We start from the raw sequence: 17,498 nt of genomic DNA, 5'->3' as shown, positions 1-17,498 counted from the left end.
TGGTTGTACTGTGTATGTGGTACATCTATGATGGTCGTACTCCATATGTGGTACTTCTATGATAGTTGTACTCTGTATGTGGTACATCCTTGATGGTGGTACTGTGTATGTGGTACATCTATGATGGTCGTACTCAGTATGTGGTACATGTATAAGCTTTAGGGAGAAATGGAGTACTCTGGTAACCCTTACAGCCTGGTCCAAATTATTTGGTTTTTACATCATTTTACACAAGGAAAGGACAAAATAAAAGTAAAAAAAGTAAATGAAAATGAGAAGTATTCAAAGAGGTGTTGGAATTCCTTCATGTATAATCAATTTTGTGAAATGAAATCCTACTTTGTTAGTTTTCCCCTCGTACTTACTTTATTTAAGATGTTCAATTCGAAAAGTGATCAAAATGTGTTTTCCCAAACCTTCACATTATCTCCACCAAGTAACATTTCCCCTTCCAACACATGATAACAGTACCATTCCAAAACATTGCATTGATTTACTGTATCTTTCGTATAGGTTAAGCTCACAAATTTTGACCAGTCCCAACTAGCAGTCCTAAAGATGTTGGGCTTTTAAGGCTATGACCAACAAGAATTTTTGTAGGAGTGTGACAGTGGTAATATACTGTAATTCTTCAACCAGATCACATGTTTGCAAGGTGTTTGTTCAGGCACATTCTGGAGACATAATTCCACGTAGAATGATCAACTTTTTTGTGAGGACCTGACATTGGCCAATCCAACCAATATAGTTTTAATCTCCAAAATCAAATTCAAAATGGTCATAAATTACACTGTAAGTTGCTCTTTCATATGTGAAAAGGTGGAGGAATTAGGGTATTGCTCCTTCATTTAAAGTACATGCATGTTTTGAGATACTTTTATAAGATCATGCACCTAATATGTAAGTGTAACATTGGATGACACTTGTTGAAGCATCTTATGGAGTGATTGTTCCAAAGAAGCTATGACTCAGACCTGCAACTTAAAACACCAATCCAATAAAATAAATAAATAAATAAACCCTTAATTCTTATTGTCTGGTACTAAGGGCTTCATGTCAGGGGCAGTAAATATCATGTCCAAATAAACCAACTCCCACACCCTCACCCCCATTTTCCATCATATTTCTGCCATGTTTTTGATTTTTTTTTTTTTTGATTGGTGTTTTACGCCGTACTCAAGAATATTTCACTTATACGACGGCGGCCAGCATTATGGTGGGAGGAAACCAGGCAGAGCCCGGGGGAAACCCACGACCATCCGCAGGTTGCTGACAGACCTTCCCACGTACGGCCGGAGAGGAAGGCAGCATGAGCTGGTCTTGAACTCACAGCGACCACATTGGTGAGAGGCTTCTGGGTCATTACGCTGCGCTAGCGCGCTAACCGACTGAGCCACGGAGGCTCCGCCATGTTTTTGATCATGCTGCACAAACTTAGGAAGAAGTACATGCTTCAAGACTTCCTATATTGAATTAAAATTGATAACATGGGTCTGCCAGCAACCTGTGGATGGTCGTGGATTTCACCTGGGCTCTGCTCGGTTTCCTCTAAACATAATGCTGTCGTTTGCTGTACTCAAGAATATTTAATGAGTGAAATGAGTACGGCATAAAACACAAATCAAATAAATAAATAAATAAATAAATTTGATCTAAATATAGAATGTAGTTAATACATATAGTTCATAATTTTTTCTTGGTTAACAACATTTTAATAAGAATTTTGACAGGATATAATATTGATAATTTGATTGTTAGATCAAATTTGTTGTGTCAAACATGTTATGTTTGTATTTTTCAGACTTCAATGAGCCATTCACAATACCCAAGACAAGAGGAGACATTTGTGCCAGTGGTGATGGTCCCCACTCTTCCCCAGGGTCAAACTTCAGGCCTAGTCCAAAAGGCCTAGACATGTTGATGTCTCAGGGGGTTAGCAAGGAACTGGCGATCATGGCACTCAAAGCTAGTGTAGGTCATCTTCATCGGGCCTCTGTCAGTAAATTAGCCTTCGTAAATTTTGTTTCATTAGGATATGGTTATGGTAAGTCCAGTCAGGATTTCAGGGTCCCCGGGAGTTAACCTTATCTAAAAATCTAATTTTACTGCATGTGTCCAGTGCCCCGTTGAGTTGACAGACAGATGTGTATTCAATCTAGCAGCTACTGTGAATAGCGCTGTGAATTGCCTACTTTAGTTTGCAATAGCCCCCACCCTGTCTCGCCCATATCTGTGTGAACTGAAGAGGCCCCTGAAATGCTGACTGGCCAATCTTAATCCTTTACTCGTCCATAACTATTGTCTTAAATTATCTTAATGAACAAAACCGTCATTCCTAAAACAATGGATAAATAAATAAGATAAATATCCATTTAAATAAATAAATAAATAAATATTCCTATCCGGCCGTAAGTGGGAAGGTCTGCCAGCAACCTGCGGATGGTCGTGGGTTTCCCCCGGGCTATGCTCGGTTTCCACCCACCATAATGCTGGCCGCCGTCGTATAAGTGAAATATTCTTGAGTACGGCGTAAAACACCAATCAAAAAAAAAAAAAAAAAAATATACCTTTCATGTCTATACGGGTTTGATTCCAACTATCAGGTCTTCAAAGCAGACATTTTAACCATTAGGCCACCGAAGCAGTCATATGGCTCTTGTATGTAACATGAACAATTACATGTGGATGATTTTTGTTTCTATTTTTATTACGTTTCTCATTTTTTCAACAAGAAGCAAAGAAAATGCTATTTGTGAGTAATACCCAGATGGAATTCTTTCTGTTTCACTGTTTCAGAATAACAGGGTTGTTGCTGCGGAGGCATGGCTTTTCCAGCAGAATGAAGAACAGACAACTGAAAGCCCAGTGGTGGAGAGTTCTTCTGAGGGAGAAATGTCTGGTGGGTAGTTCTTCTTGTATTATTCTGCAAGCAGCCCAAAAGTTGAAGATGATTCATATGATCGCCCTTAAGGTGGGCAAAAACAAAATGGTCAAGCTATGTTGAAGCATAGGGAAAAATGCCTACATCTTTTATTGTTCTATTTTTATTCAACGACCAGTAAGCCTTGGTTGTAGAAAATAAAAAACATCAAGTAGGTTATACAAAATACTCAGACTGTAACACATAAAGAACCCTGCTGAAGTGCCAAAAGCTGTGTAGGGTTGTGCATATTACTGCTTGTGTATTTGCATTTGTCTTTTATGTCCTTTTTTAAAACTTGTCATAGCCATAATTGTAGGTGAAGATTTTAATAAGCTCTACTTTATAATAGTGCAGGCCAGACATTTTTCATATGTAAATTTTAACATTCACTTACTGTAGGGGGTGTAGATGGAAGGTTCTGATCAATGATTGGCTGAGGAAAACATATCATTGAAAGAGTTCAGGTTGGTGCAGTCTCAATGCAGGTATATAAACCTGATTAAAGGGATATAGAATCAACGCTGATTTGCTGACAGGAGATAAGGCTTCCTGGGTTAAATCCTGGAACCATGGTCACGCTTGAATAAATGCACCATACCTGAAATTCAGCTTATTCAAGGCATAGCCTGGACTTGCTTATCTCTCACACCAGCCAACCAGAGTAGATTCTGTATCCCTTTAAGCCTCTTGTATGAGACACGGCTCGTGAAAATGCTCATTTTTTTATCTGCTGTGTACACAAATGTTCCTCTTTCATGTCAGGTACATGTATGCCACAGGCCAGCACTGATGGAGGATTACCGGCATCTGTCTCTTGTCATCCTCCAGGATTCTGTCCAGATCAGGAAGCCATGTCTGCTCTATTGGAACTGGGATTACCCAGGGAGAAAGTCGTGAAAGCCCTAGAGGCTACGGTAAACAGTTCCACAAGTCTCTCTGTTATATTACAAGAAAATTGCAGTCCAATAGCCATAATACACGTAGTTGGGCTCCCAAAAGTTGGGCACCCAAAGTAATAAGACTTACACATAAATTAAATGAAAATATTACCAATATTAAGTTTAGTTTTCATACAAATTTTCTTTCTTTCACAGATTTAAGATCTCTCAGAAAGCATCATTTTGAGTTGTGTTTTTATGAAATGTCTTTATGCATGGACACAATGTCCGGTTTAAAGTTTGGGTTCAGAACCTTCAGGAGTTTTCTGGAGTCTTTTAACATTGCTTTGTTCCCTTTACAAAATATAACTTTCTATTGTTAATTCTCATTCATGTATCCCCATTTTGTAGCGTTGTTTCTATCAGAGCTCCTTTGAAAATTGATCTAATACTGATGGAATAATAGAATTTTGACGTTGACTGTAAAGGTTCAGTCACTATTGTAAGCATTGTTGGCTCGTGGGTATAGGGTGTGTGTGTATCAGAGCCAAAAGGCTGTGGAATGAAGGGTTTTGGCTAATCCTCCAATTACACTTCTTAGTATGATTTATTATGTATTCAGTGTATTTTCATGAATCACCCTTCACAGCTCTTGCCACCACCACCCATACACTCCCCCATACACCCCTCCACCCCCCTACCCCCCAACCAGACAACCGCTTCCTCCTATCTGACTTATATGTACAACCCTTCCCCCGCCCTCCCAATTTCAACTGGAACATACTTCCATGGCAGGTTTTCTTCACCCTCACCGTTTGTTACTAAGGAGATCACTCATTCTCTAGCTTCCGATCTGTCTTACAGGATACAATTTCTGTTCTTAATTTGTTAACAACAGAATAACAACGTGGAAGAGGCATCAGAGTGGATCATTCAGAACACGGCCGAGCTGAAGGCAGCTGTGGAAAACTTACTCAAGGTGAATCAGACTACAACTGCTACAAATGCTCAAGGTAAGACTGATTTATGACGAATGGGTCATTAGAGTTAATTGCCACATCAGCAGTGAGAATATGACATTGTGACATCAGACTGATGACATCCAGAAGGACTAACTGGAAAAAGGATACTGTTTTTGAACCAGCTAAAATCAACAATTAAGATCAAAATTTGAAAATCACATTAAATAGAGTTTTATACAATAACCTGTGTATTTCTTTTAGATGTTTATAGTCCAGTTTCTGTGTGGTGTCAGTATTCTTTGACCAGGTGGGTGTCTTTCATATGCAATCCAGTGAGGCAGCACTGTAAAGATGTTCCCATTACAACCAGCCTTTCAATGAGATAGCGAGACACTTGTACATGTAACATTAAAAGCTTCATTTGCCCTGCGTGAAGTCTATGCATATTCTGGAGGTACATGTATCAAAATTTCTCTTTTGTCATTTTTTTTTGGCAGAAAATATCACTGAAGCAAAGAATTTAATAACTGATGCTGGAGTAGCTAACAAGTCAAACAACACAGCCTCCCCTCCAGAATTACCTACTTCCCAGGGTACGATCTGTGAAAATGGCAGACATGTTCCCAAGGAGGACAGCTACCCTCTGACCCCTGGAGGAGATCAGCATGGTGACGGTGAGGACAGTGAGGATGACATGCCATCATTGGAGGATGATGATGATGAGGAAATACCAGAGTTAGAGTACGACACAGATGATGGCCTGAGCAATGACTCAAACTCTGTCAGCACAGAGTCTGACACACAGAGAATCTCTATCTTTGTTGGCAACTTCCCATACGGAACAACACAGGTATTAAAGCTAGACATAAGTAACTAAGTAGGAAGGCTAATTCCAAAACATCACCTTTGACTTCAGTCAAAATTTGAATATTGGTTTTAGAGGTTTGAATCGTGTGAATTAAAATTTTTACCACCTCATCAGTGTTACCAAGAGTGCCAAAATTCAACTCCCATAACCAAAAACTAGGCATTGTGATGTGTTAGATTTTGGCTCAAGCCAGAAATGTTTGTTGGAGTTTTTCCCCTTGCAATACTGTATGTATACTCTATCTCTAGTTATGAGATACCTTTTCGTGCGCAATGGTTATGTGGCACCTGGTTGAGTTGTCCATTGGTCTCTGGCAAAGTGTGAGTGATGGATAAGTAACCAAGGCAGAAGTGATCAATAAAGGAAGTATTTTGACAGTATGTTAAACAAAACAGCTTAGGCCATGCAATTAGCATGCAGTGGTTCCCCATTGATTTGGCTTTCTGAACAGGTTCAGTTCAGATTACTAGCCCTGGAGCGGTGTCCTGTGTTCAGTGCTGGCTAGTTTGGTTATAGCCATACATCAGAGAACTTGTCAAGTACACATGTGCCTAGCTAGGTATGCTGGTGTCCTGGGTGCGCAGGGTTGCCTCCTCATGTATACACAGGTCTGACAACATACGTCTGACAACACCCATGAGATAAACAAGTAAATTAGCGTATTAATATGTGTGTATGAAGCCAAATTTCAAACATTTATTGGGGTGAACGCTCCGAAGCAGAAGAATAGCGCTCTACTTGGTATGCCATGCTAATATATCAAGTGATTGTACATGTATATCAGTTTCAAAAACCAGGATGAGAGTTTGAGTTCAAATCCGGCCTTGGACTGGCAATACATGGCTGTTTGCATGGGCCTTAGTGATCTTAAGAAGTAAACGGAGCCCATAGTGCTGTCAGCAGTCTTGTGTTGATGAAAACCTGCTTTCCACCAGTGTGGTATGCAAATGTGTAAATGTGTTAGTAATTTTCCAATGGCTGGTGGTTTACCTCAGTCAGTCTGGTTTCCTCCATCCAAAGAATGGACCACTATGGTATAAGTGAAATATTCTTAAGTGTAGCAATAAACAGCAGTCAAACATTCAAGTTGAGGCACTTCAGTTTAGTTAGCTAAGTGCAGGGACCCATATGCAGTGGAGAATTTCTGTGCCATTTCAGGTGGAGTTACTGGAGATATTCTCAGAATATGAACCAACCAAGATAACAATGATCAACAACAGTGACCAGTACAGAACGTGAGACTGACTTTTTATGAGTTGTATATAAAAATTCCTTTATAAGTTTGAATAACCATATGGTGTGTTTGTTTTCTGTGTTTTATTCTGCTAATGTATGAGTAGCTTAGCATAAAAAGGTTTGTCCTTGTTCGCTTCTCACAGTTGAATGGTTAATGAAGGCCACACCAAATTATCTCCCTTGAGGTCATTCCTTTGCATAAAAGGTGCGTTTTGAGGAGTAGGTGAGACCTCAGTAAATGGCAGATGGCAAATTTAGGAGTTGAAGTGGCATTAGCTAGTTCAAGATATAGCTTTAAGACAACTTTAATTTTGTAAAGTTATTTGGAAGTCCAGAATAATGTTAGGCATTTTTTAAAAAATTCAGCGAACTCTTGAGCTGAAAAGCATCAAATTCTCATGGCTAATATCATGCTTTTGTTTTTTACACTCTGTTGCCTAGAAAATATTTGTCACTCTCTTGGCATAGCCTATATACTACATGCTTTAATAGACAAGGTCCCGTCTCTCGTAGCTTCACGCCTCAAGAACTAATCTCACTTTACACTGCATAACAAGAGAGGTAATAAGTCCATAACCAATTTGACCGCAGACTTAGTGAAGGTTTGACATGTTACAGGAATGTTACCTGATCTGAACAGGTTTTTTAATAAAATGTGTGAAGCTCATATAAGCTTCTACCAGAACAATACGTTTTTTTTTTTCTATGAAATATTTTTTTAGATTAAACTTAATGGTAAACTTTTCTTGTTCTGTTTTGCTGACATGAGAGTTTTTTCCTAGAGCATATTCTGCTTGCAAATTTAAACAGGTGATAGGCATATGTATGTGGTAATTCATCTGTGTTGCAGTCTAGAAAGATCCATGTTTTGCTTTGTCCTTTGGTTACGACAAGTATGCTGCAATGTACATATACAAGGGAAACTCACATTATGGCCCTGTCTATATCCAGGCAGTTCAAAGTGTGTTCTTGGCAGAAGTGTCATCATGGCAATCCAGTCAAATAAAAGCGTAGTGTTAAATCACATTAATACTTGCAGGACCTATGCCTTCCTTGTACTGCCTACTATGGAGTTAGCCGAGGCTGCCATAGAGGAGATGAGTGGAGAGTACTATAATGGCAGAGCACTTCTGGTAGGCATGGCCTTTATCGACAGGGGCTACAATGAGCCACCTGATGAAGAAGGTAACCAGCATTAGTTACAGTTTCACATATAGTGTAAAACAGGACTGAATATAGTATGTATACATGCCTGTGTGAAATGAGGCAGCAGTGTACGTGAATATAGGAACTTATTTCAAATATTGGGTGATTAGCGTGCCAGCATGGTCCAGTGACCCAGAAGCCTCTCACCATATCTCTGGCTCTTGCCGTATAAGTGAAAGTTGGGTAAGGCGTAAAACATAAATAAATAAAAGTAAATAAAACATTGAAGTTAAATTTATCAGGCAATATTCCAATGAATTTAAAGGTTTGCTGTAGTTTGAGCACCTGTAAAGGGTATCAACATGTCCTTGTATTTGAGCCTGTTCTTAGACAGTTTGTGGATAATTTATGCTGGTATTTTCATTGTTTATTTATTTCTTTGATTGGTGTTTTACACCGTACTCAAGAATATTTCTTTATATGATGGCGACCAGCATTATGGTGGTTGGAAACAATGTTTTCTTTGTCTTTAAGCTCTGATGGCTTCTTAAGTGTTTTAATTTTTAGATCTTCTGTGACCTTGTGTGTTCTACTTCTAGACCCTAACACTGAAGAAAATGATGATGGGGAGAATGAGTCATCAACTAGTGGTCTCTCGGAATCCGTCCAGCTGTTTGATTCACTCATGAAAACTCTCTGGCCAGATTGCCGTCTGCTGGAACACGGCATATATGGCCGACTGGATATAAATGTCACCTCTGTCGTCGATGATCATTTCTTTTACGGACATGTCACTGACTTTGTGAGTCTTCTGTCTCATCTCAGCTTGTGTCTTGTTCTGATGCTGTTAGTCTATCTATTATTAGATAATTATGATCTTGGACTCCTATCTGTAAGACAGTACTGAAGTGTAGTTTTAGCAAGGGTATTCCATTAAAAACAACAGCTTTCTGAGAACATTGATGAACTATGAACAGTATTTCACAGTAATGGTATTATCTATTTTCGACCGATTCTAATGGTTAGAGTATCCACTTCAAAGTCAGGAGACCTGGCATCTAACCCGGCTTGGGTCATACCAAAGATGTTGAAATTGGTACTTGTTTCTCACACGCTTGGCGCTAAGTAAGGGAAGCTAGAGCAAGGGAGGCTAGAGCAAGGAAACAATACTGGTTGGCCTCTTGTCAGCATAATGTGACTGGCTGGGGTGTCATGCCTGGTGTCTGTGGCATAATACTTCAGTGGAGGCAGCACTTTGCTCACCCTGCCACAAGAAGACACAGTACATGTACATATACCTCATAGTCATGTGGCAGAAAATTTGTTTCAAGTACAATGTAAAACTCCAAGCATACATACTTAGATGTATATGTACAGGTACATATTAACTATTTTCTTACAGTAATGCTACAATGCAGGTTGATGTCTCAGTGATGTTTTCTACTGTTTTTTTTTTCACGGAACTGCTACAATATTAACTCATATCTCAAAGTGATACATTTAATTTTGATAATGTGATAATGTCGGCTGTTTTCTCACAGTACCGTTGAATTAGTGGCTGACATTTCACATAGGACATGTAAAGTAGATCTTTTCTGTTTTTCTGCACAGTTATGGTGCAGTGTTTTTTAATATACATGTAATATGGTAGTAATTTCTCTCTTGAATCCTGTTTCTATAATACATGATTTTGCAGAAGCCTCAATCTCCACCAGACTTGACCCCATTATATAAACATTTATCAAATAATTTTCTTTTCTCTTTTTTTTAAGGGAAAAGAGATGCTTCTTCTGTCTGCCCTGAATGAGGAGCTCAACCAGGTGTGTCACAGAATGCTACCCGAGAAGAGGATTCCTATGCACAGGTGTGCAGCTTTGTTTGAGGGGAACTGGTACAGGTAAGTCACATGGACCAAGGTGAAGGTAGGCTTGAAGGGTGGAGGAAGGTTTCCTCCGGGCACTTTTCACCAACTATACATAACCCTGAACACTGTCGTATAATATTCTTGAGTTCAATGTAAACACAAATCAAATAAATAATTAAATAAAATATTTCATGACAACGGTCAGGTTTATTGAAAAAAAAGAAAGCAGACTTATTCTGGTAAAAACCACTGCCCTTTATCAGGTCAGGTCTTGCTGACCTGATACGTCTTGATGTATAATGTCACTTAATTAGTCTCTTTCCCATTTCAATTTTTTAACAGAAATGTCCTTAGATCTCGCATTACACAGGGTGCTAATTTTCAACATTTATATTAAAAACAGCCAATGCTTTAATCATGCGGTGGCATGCTAAAAAAATTAAATATCTGTTTCATCGAAATTCTGCATTGGTAATCGTGTCCCCATTCGTTGTGAGTTAGAGTAAAACAATGGAGAAACTGAAAATGCCAAATAGAAATTGTTTCTTTGAAATGTCGCCATTTCATTGGCTGTGAAAAGCAACTGCAACATCAAAACTTCAAAGGCCATTGTCCCTGACTCAGGGTGCTAATTGGACCGTGGCTGCTGTGTTGTAGCGAGTGTAGTGATACGCATTTTGAAATGCAGATGTTTCTTATTCTACAAGAGGTGGACCATTCTGTGTATGGCTATTTCTTATATTAATGGCTGTGGAAAGAATACTCGAATAGATTATGTTCTAAGCAAAAATAGGTGTAAATCTAAATTGGTGTTTAGTTCAGATATCACCTCTGTTGTATGAGTGAAATGTTCTTGACTACGGCGAAAAAAATAAATCCAGGGAGCAATTTTGGTGTGAGAACACAAGGGAAGTACAGGCTAATATTTACAATTGCTTACGTGTACCTGCGCCTACAGGTACCTGTGCCTACATGCATCTCTGCCTACATTTTGCATCGCAGAAAGAGTGTACATGGAAAAAAGGTACCAGTGCACAGGTGTGCTGCTTTGTTTGAGGAAAGTACAGATATTACAGATGGTACAGATACTTGTGTGTTACAAGTACATGCATGTCTTCCTTCAAAAAAACAAGCCTGTAATTAAAGTAAAAGCCCTATCCTACATGTATGTGTGTTCACAGAGCCTATAACATGGGTCAGTGTGGCCAGGGCAAGCAGCAGGCCGTTCTCTTTGTGGACTATGGAAACATTGAGTCCCTGCCTGCCAGAGAATTGAGACGTCCTGATCCCAGGTTCTGGGAGGCTCCAGCTGTGGCTAAGTTATTCCGGCTTGTGGGTAAGTCATGAACTCTCTCACAGCCTGTTTGGTAGGCTGCCTTGTATATCAAGAAGAAAAAGATACAGGAGTCGCAGATAAAAGCTCGACCTAAAATCACATACAGATTGTCTTTGAAGCTTTACTTAGGAAGAACACAGTGTGGAAGCACTTGTTAGCTATATGTACATGAATGTGCACTGGTGTAGAAAGACACTGTTCTGTGGTGTTTGTCCCAGTCCTGAAGATTATATGACATGGTTGTACTAAAGCAGAATACATATTAATGTAAGCGATTATACAGGTATAAAGAACACAGTATTACACAGATGATTTGTTACATATAATGTCTACACTACGTGTGAACAAAGTGAAATGAATAATCAGCTGTACAGGAAAAACCCAAATGATCAAAAATAAAACACAAAAAACACAACAACAATTGTTTAGACTGACATTTTGTCCTGCACCCAGGAGATCAAACCATTGAATGATATTGTAAATTATAATTTCACTGTGTGGGGTCTCTGCAGCTTAAGTCCAGTGCTCTACCAACTGAGCTAAAGGGAAATTCCCTCTAGCTACTGCTAGTGTAAGCACATGAAAGCTGCCCTGTTACACTCCTCCCTACTTAAATCCTTCCCCTCTCCCAAAACACACCCACATTCACAGGCCTTGAGCCCCACGCTTCTTGGAACCTGTTAGGTCACGGCACCAGTGTAAAGGTTGAAGGATTTGACTACGTGGGTTACACATGGATTCGAACTCGAGTCTCTGCAGCCAAAGTCCAGCGCTCTGCAAACTGAGCTAAAGGGAAATTCCCTCTAGCTACTGCTGGTATATGCGCTGGAAAGCTGCCACCATTTCACTATTACGATGAATGTGTTACTTTATTCTTTCTGTTTAGTGGGTTCTTTGGCAGATCATCCAAACATTGAGGGCTCTACGATTAAAATTGCCACGATACCCAAAAAAGATTGTGAAGAAATGGTAAGTTTGTTTTGTTAGAGAACCTCTTTCCTCGCCATTATCCATTATGAGGCCAAAGTTAGCCTTTTCCTGAGCTTCAGAAATCACCTGAGCTGTTATTTTGGATGAAGTGGGTATGTGTATGTAAATGGGCTCTGTGATGACAGATACGGTGAATAAGCAGTGGAAAAAATTATGCTTTGTACCAGTAAGCGGGACAAGGGGATCTCCAGAGTAATGAGGCCTGAAGCATATCCTGTATGCAGTTTAGTGTGGTTGTATGGTACGTACGTAAAGGTCATAAAACGTTACATTAAATGCTGAAAATTATATTTTTGTAGTTGTAAGATATAATCTTGGCTTCCAAATAAACATCAGAACTTCTTTCTAAGATGAGGAGAACATCTAGAATCCTGTAGAATGTGCAGCTTAGTCATGGAGTGAAATGTTTCAGTCATTTTCGATATTCAGATTCCTCTGTATTCAAACAGTATTGTAAATGTCTTATCATGTATATGCACTATCAGGAGAAAAGCAAGCATTTAATCTGACCTATTTCTGATGAAAATAGTTTGTTTCTTGGAAGAAAATTGTGATGATTCCGTCCTCTGTTAAAGATGCTTTATATCCAGTGTGGGAATGTTTGTGGAAGGGTGGCGTATGATTTACATATTTGTGTTGATTTCAGAACTCCATCACACATGTAAAAATCATAGACTTTCTATGAGTTTATCAAGCGTTTTGAAGGAGAAATACAAACGAGGAACACCTGAAATAATGAAATTTTGGATCTCACAGAATGCCATTTCTTATGTACAATGCAAGATGTTGCCTGGTGCGCTGGAACCAGGAGAAATTATTTGTGTTCTGGAACAAACAAGGTTTTTCTGTTCTGGAACATGTAATAAAAGTACAAATAGGAAGACATTTCTAATCCTAGAACCAACAACCCATGTCTATTCTGTTCAAGACAAGCAAGACTATTCTGTTCAGGAACCAGCGAGATGTTTCTGCTCTGGAACCAGTGAGGCCTTTCTGGTTTAGAACCAATAGGTTTTTGTTTTGGAAGTTACCAAGATGTTTCTGCTGAGGAAACAAGAAGCTCTTTAACTGGAGGTTTCTGTTGTGAAAGCAACAAGATGTGTCTGCTGTAGAAACAGGAAGCTCTTTACCCAAGAGGTTTCTGTTCTGAAAGCAACAAGATGTGTCTGCCGTAGAAGAAAGAAGCTCTTTACATGGAGGTTCCGTTGTGGAGGCAACAAGATTTGTCTGCTGTAGAAACAAGAAGCTCTTTACCTAAGAGGTTTCTGTTCTGAAAGCAACAAGATGTGTCTGCCATAGAAGAAAGAAGCTCTTTACATGGAGGTTCCGTTGTGGAGGCAACAAGATGTGTCTGCTGTAGAAACAAGAAGCTCTTTACCCAAGAGGTTTCTGTTCTGAAAGCAACAAGATGTGTCTGCCGTAGAAGAAAGAAGCTCTTTACATGGAGGTTCCGTTGTGGAGGCAACAAGATGTGTCTGCTGTAGAAACAGGAAGCTCTTTACCTAAGAGGTTTCTGTTCTGAAAGCAACAAGATGTGTCTGCCGTAGAAAAAAGAAGCTCTTTACATGGAGGTTCCGTTGTGGAGGCAACAAGATGTGTTTGCTGTAGAAACAAGAAGCTCTTTACCTAAGAGGTTTCTGTTCTGAAAGCAACAAGATGTGTCTGCCGTAGAAGAAAGAAGCTCTTTACATGGAGGTTCCGTTGTGGAGGCAACAAGATGTGTCTGCTGTAGAAACAAGAAGCTCTTTACCCAAGAGGTTTCTGTTCAAGAAACAATAATATGTTTCTGCTGTGGAAGCAAGAAGCTCTTTCCCCAAGAGGTTTCTGTTCTGGAAGCAACCAACTTTTTCCATTGCAGAACCTGTAAATCTTCCCTGTGTATATTGCAGTAACATTGTAGAGTAACACTAGTTTTGTATGTTGTACTATAGATCTAAAATCTAAAATAGAAGATATAGTCTTTCTGCTGGGTTACAGAAGTTGTGTGATGTCATGATTATCACTTTGATAACACTGGAATTTCTGGAACACTGTTGCTCTACTAGTCTCAGTAACAGCCATAAGGAACATGGTGTACACAGACAATGTGATACTTCAAAGTGTTTTCGTTCTGTTGTGGAGTCTATCTTGCAAACAAGAGAGATCTGTGGGCGACAATGGGCAATGGTTGGTTATATTTGTTTGTTGTTGTCGTATGATTGAGGTTTTAAGTTTGATATCTCATTTCTTAATGGATTATTTCATTGTATGAAACAGCATTGTATGAAACTGTAGACAACAAATTGAAATTGGCAAGTTGAATAAGAGCTAGTGATTGCCTATAGGATTATTGTCTCGTGATTAAGCTATTGTCTCGTGATTAAGCTATTGTCTCGTGATTAAGCTATTGCACTTTTCATTTTAGTATCGATGGCAGTCACTTGACAAAGCTTATAGAAAGGTAGCGGTAATACTAATTTGATTCACCCAGGTTAAATTTCTTAATTGGAAAAAGTGTTTAGAGATACAGAATTAATTCTGATTGGCTGGTGTGAGAGACAGGGATTTCCAGGCTATGTCTAACCTAAGCTGAATTTTAGACATACCTGATTTATGTAACCCAGGGTGTACAACCCAGGAAAACCCAGTCTCCACTATCAGCCAATCAGCTGTGATTCTGTATTCCTTTAAATCAGCACAAATGTGCAATCGCTCCTAAGATTCTGTGAAAAGAGGCTAATGTTTTTTAAATTAGTACTGTTGTTCTTTGTCCAAAATGAGTATTACTTCATAAAGTAAGGATTTTAAACAGTTCAATTTTTTTGTAGTTTCTCATCATATTTGTTTCTTTTTTTAACACAACTTTACCAAGGAGCTTTATACATGTATCGTTGGTTAAATTATTGTCCATGTTATTTAGATGCCATAATTTTACTTCAATCAGGAAACAATTGCACATGGTGATTTTTGTCCACTGTCTAATAAGTGTGAAATTAAGATACATTTATTTTAACAAAGTAAGTCAGAAATTTTAGCTTCTGGGGCCCAGGAATTTCAAATCAGTAAGAAAGAGGCCAACATTAAAAATGTATTTGCTGTGTGTGAATCCACAGATCCTCCAAAAAAGACCTCAGTCTGAAATATTTTTGGGATGGGGGTCAGGAGGGGGTGGGGGGTGCTGAGGAGAGATTTAAATAAAAGCCTTGTCCATGTTCTCCATGATAATTTCTCTAAAATCCCTATCTTTGTGAATAGCCAGAATAATAAGAAAAATGAATTCCCTATAGACTGATTCTGTTTTTTCTGATAGGGTCGAACTTTGCTTTACAAAGAATTTTTAAAGATGGCCTGATGTGCATGTGGTACAGGTGTTCACCTCTTCAGCTTCCATAAAGCCACCTTAGAATTCGAATGTTTGAGCGCATTTAACTCTTTTTCTCAAAATTGAAATAAAATAAATGAAAGTTTATTTGTCCATAGTTTTAAGTGGTATATTTAGTGATGCCTACTTTGATTTTTACAGCTTTTTCTTTTAAAGTGTTTTATTTCTATGATGTTTATGTGGAGTGAATCTGGGTGCCCAGAGTAAACCAACTTGGAACAAGTTACTGACAAGACCTCACACCTGTGATGTAATAGTGGGAAGGCAACTGATCTTCAGCGGACTTCACGCAGGACTAGGGGAAAACTGTTGAGAGCTTATCAAAGCCCAGAGAACAGTGGAGACTGGGAATGTCAGTGATTCCCCCTGTTACAGCCCTCTGTCCTGCCCCTCTCCTCCCAAATCTAATGAAACCTGTAGTAAATACTAAGGCAACCGGTGGTGTTATGTTTGGTTGGTGGATGTTTAAATGAAGACATACCTATGCCGTAAAGATCACATGATCAATTAAAATGTTTGTTCCACAGGTAATATTAATCTTGTTTCAGTGCCCTGGGAGAGTATAAAAATAAAACTGAAAAATCATTTAATTTGGGGGATATGCGGGGTGTCTAAGCAATTGTTAAATCTGACATATTTAAGTCAATGGAAAGCCTTCAGAAATTGGAAAATCACAAAGAACATCTGATCTGATCAAATGAAAAGGTTGATTTTCAGTTTTATCTTTATTTCATGTTTGGATTTTTAGTGTCAGCTTGCCTGAAAAGCACGAAATAAAATTGATGTTGTCTAATGGTTGTCCTGGAACGGTATTGTTACGGACATGCATGTGAGTTTACAGCAGACTCACAGCCATAGCTGGCCAGTATATGTGAGTTTACAGCAGGCTCACAGCTGTAGCTGGACAGTATATGTGAGTTTACAGCAGGCTCACAGCCATACCTGGCCAGTATATTTGAGTTTACAGCAGGCTCACAGCCATAGCTGGCCAGTATATGTGAGTTTACAGCAGGCTCACAGCTGTAGCTGGACAGTATATGTGAGTTTACAGCAGGCTCACAGTCGTAGCTGGACAGTATATGTGAGTTTACAGCAGGCTCACAGTCGTAGCTAGCCAGTATATGTGAGTTTACAGCAGGCTGACAGCTGTACCTTGACAGTATATGTGAGTTTACAGCAGGCTCACAGCTGTAGCTGGACAGTATATGTGAGTTTACAGCAGGCTCACAGCCATAGCTGGCCAGAATATGTGAGTTTACAGCAGGTTTACAGTTGTAGCTGGCCAGTATATGTGAGTTTACAGCATGCTCACGGTTGTAGCTGGCCAGTGTATTCGTTGTGGAATTTAAGAAGTTTGAGGTTTGGTTGTTGTACCATATTTAAACCTAGTTAAACTAGTTAATTAGGCTTGTAAATACATGATATGTATCAACATGTACATCTGATCATTCTGACAGAGGCTTACAGATAACAGTGTCATCAGCTGGAATGAATGGAAATGTCTTTGTCAATATTAGATCATTATGGTCAAGATAGGCCATTACTTGAACAAGAAACTTTGAAGATACTGAAAAGCTAAAGTTCATATACCATATGTCACTGCAGATATTCGTGCACGTGTTTAGTATTACATCTAGTTGTAGTATTTTAATTACACACGCTTATTGATACCTTTGTCCTAAAATGTACAACTTACTGTAGATGTAACAAGAAACATCTAGTGGGATGAAAGTGCTGATTGCATGTTCGAATATCAAAGAACTGTAATTCACATAAAGATTGGTGTGTACAAGTGCACTTTCAGAAGAACATAAAGGCCTTAAAATGATATTTTTGATGCCAACACTTTAAGTTTTGCCTGATGAAACAGTAATCAGCCCTTTTCTGATAGCCCTTAAGTGCTCTATAAGTTAAATGAATCAAGCAAAATGCAT

The 17,498-nt window shown here is 39.0% G+C and overlaps 1 protein-coding gene across 1 annotated transcript; it reads left to right on the top strand.

The window, feature by feature from the left end:
- The first annotated feature begins 1,878 nt into the window (after positions 1–1,878).
- Positions 1,879–16,487, top strand: LOC135472581 (uncharacterized). Its single transcript, XM_064752141.1, has 12 exons — positions 1,879–1,971; positions 2,797–2,899; positions 3,686–3,837; positions 4,700–4,814; positions 5,261–5,613; positions 6,790–6,866; positions 7,907–8,052; positions 8,613–8,815; positions 9,786–9,910; positions 11,059–11,213; positions 12,100–12,182; positions 12,850–16,487. Exons 1-12 carry the CDS (start codon positions 1,915–1,917, stop codon positions 12,886–12,888), a joined length of 1,608 nt encoding a protein of 535 aa, XP_064608211.1. The 5' UTR covers positions 1,879–1,914; the 3' UTR covers positions 12,889–16,487.
- Positions 16,488–17,498: the final 1,011 nt, after the last annotated feature.

Source organism: Liolophura sinensis, chromosome 8, assembly GCF_032854445.1.
Source record: "Liolophura sinensis isolate JHLJ2023 chromosome 8, CUHK_Ljap_v2, whole genome shotgun sequence".
In the NCBI taxonomy this organism is placed as follows: Eukaryota; Metazoa; Mollusca; class Polyplacophora; order Chitonida; family Chitonidae; genus Liolophura; species Liolophura sinensis.
Note: the sequence above shows the minus strand (reverse complement) of the source record. Positions and strands in the feature narration are given on the sequence as shown.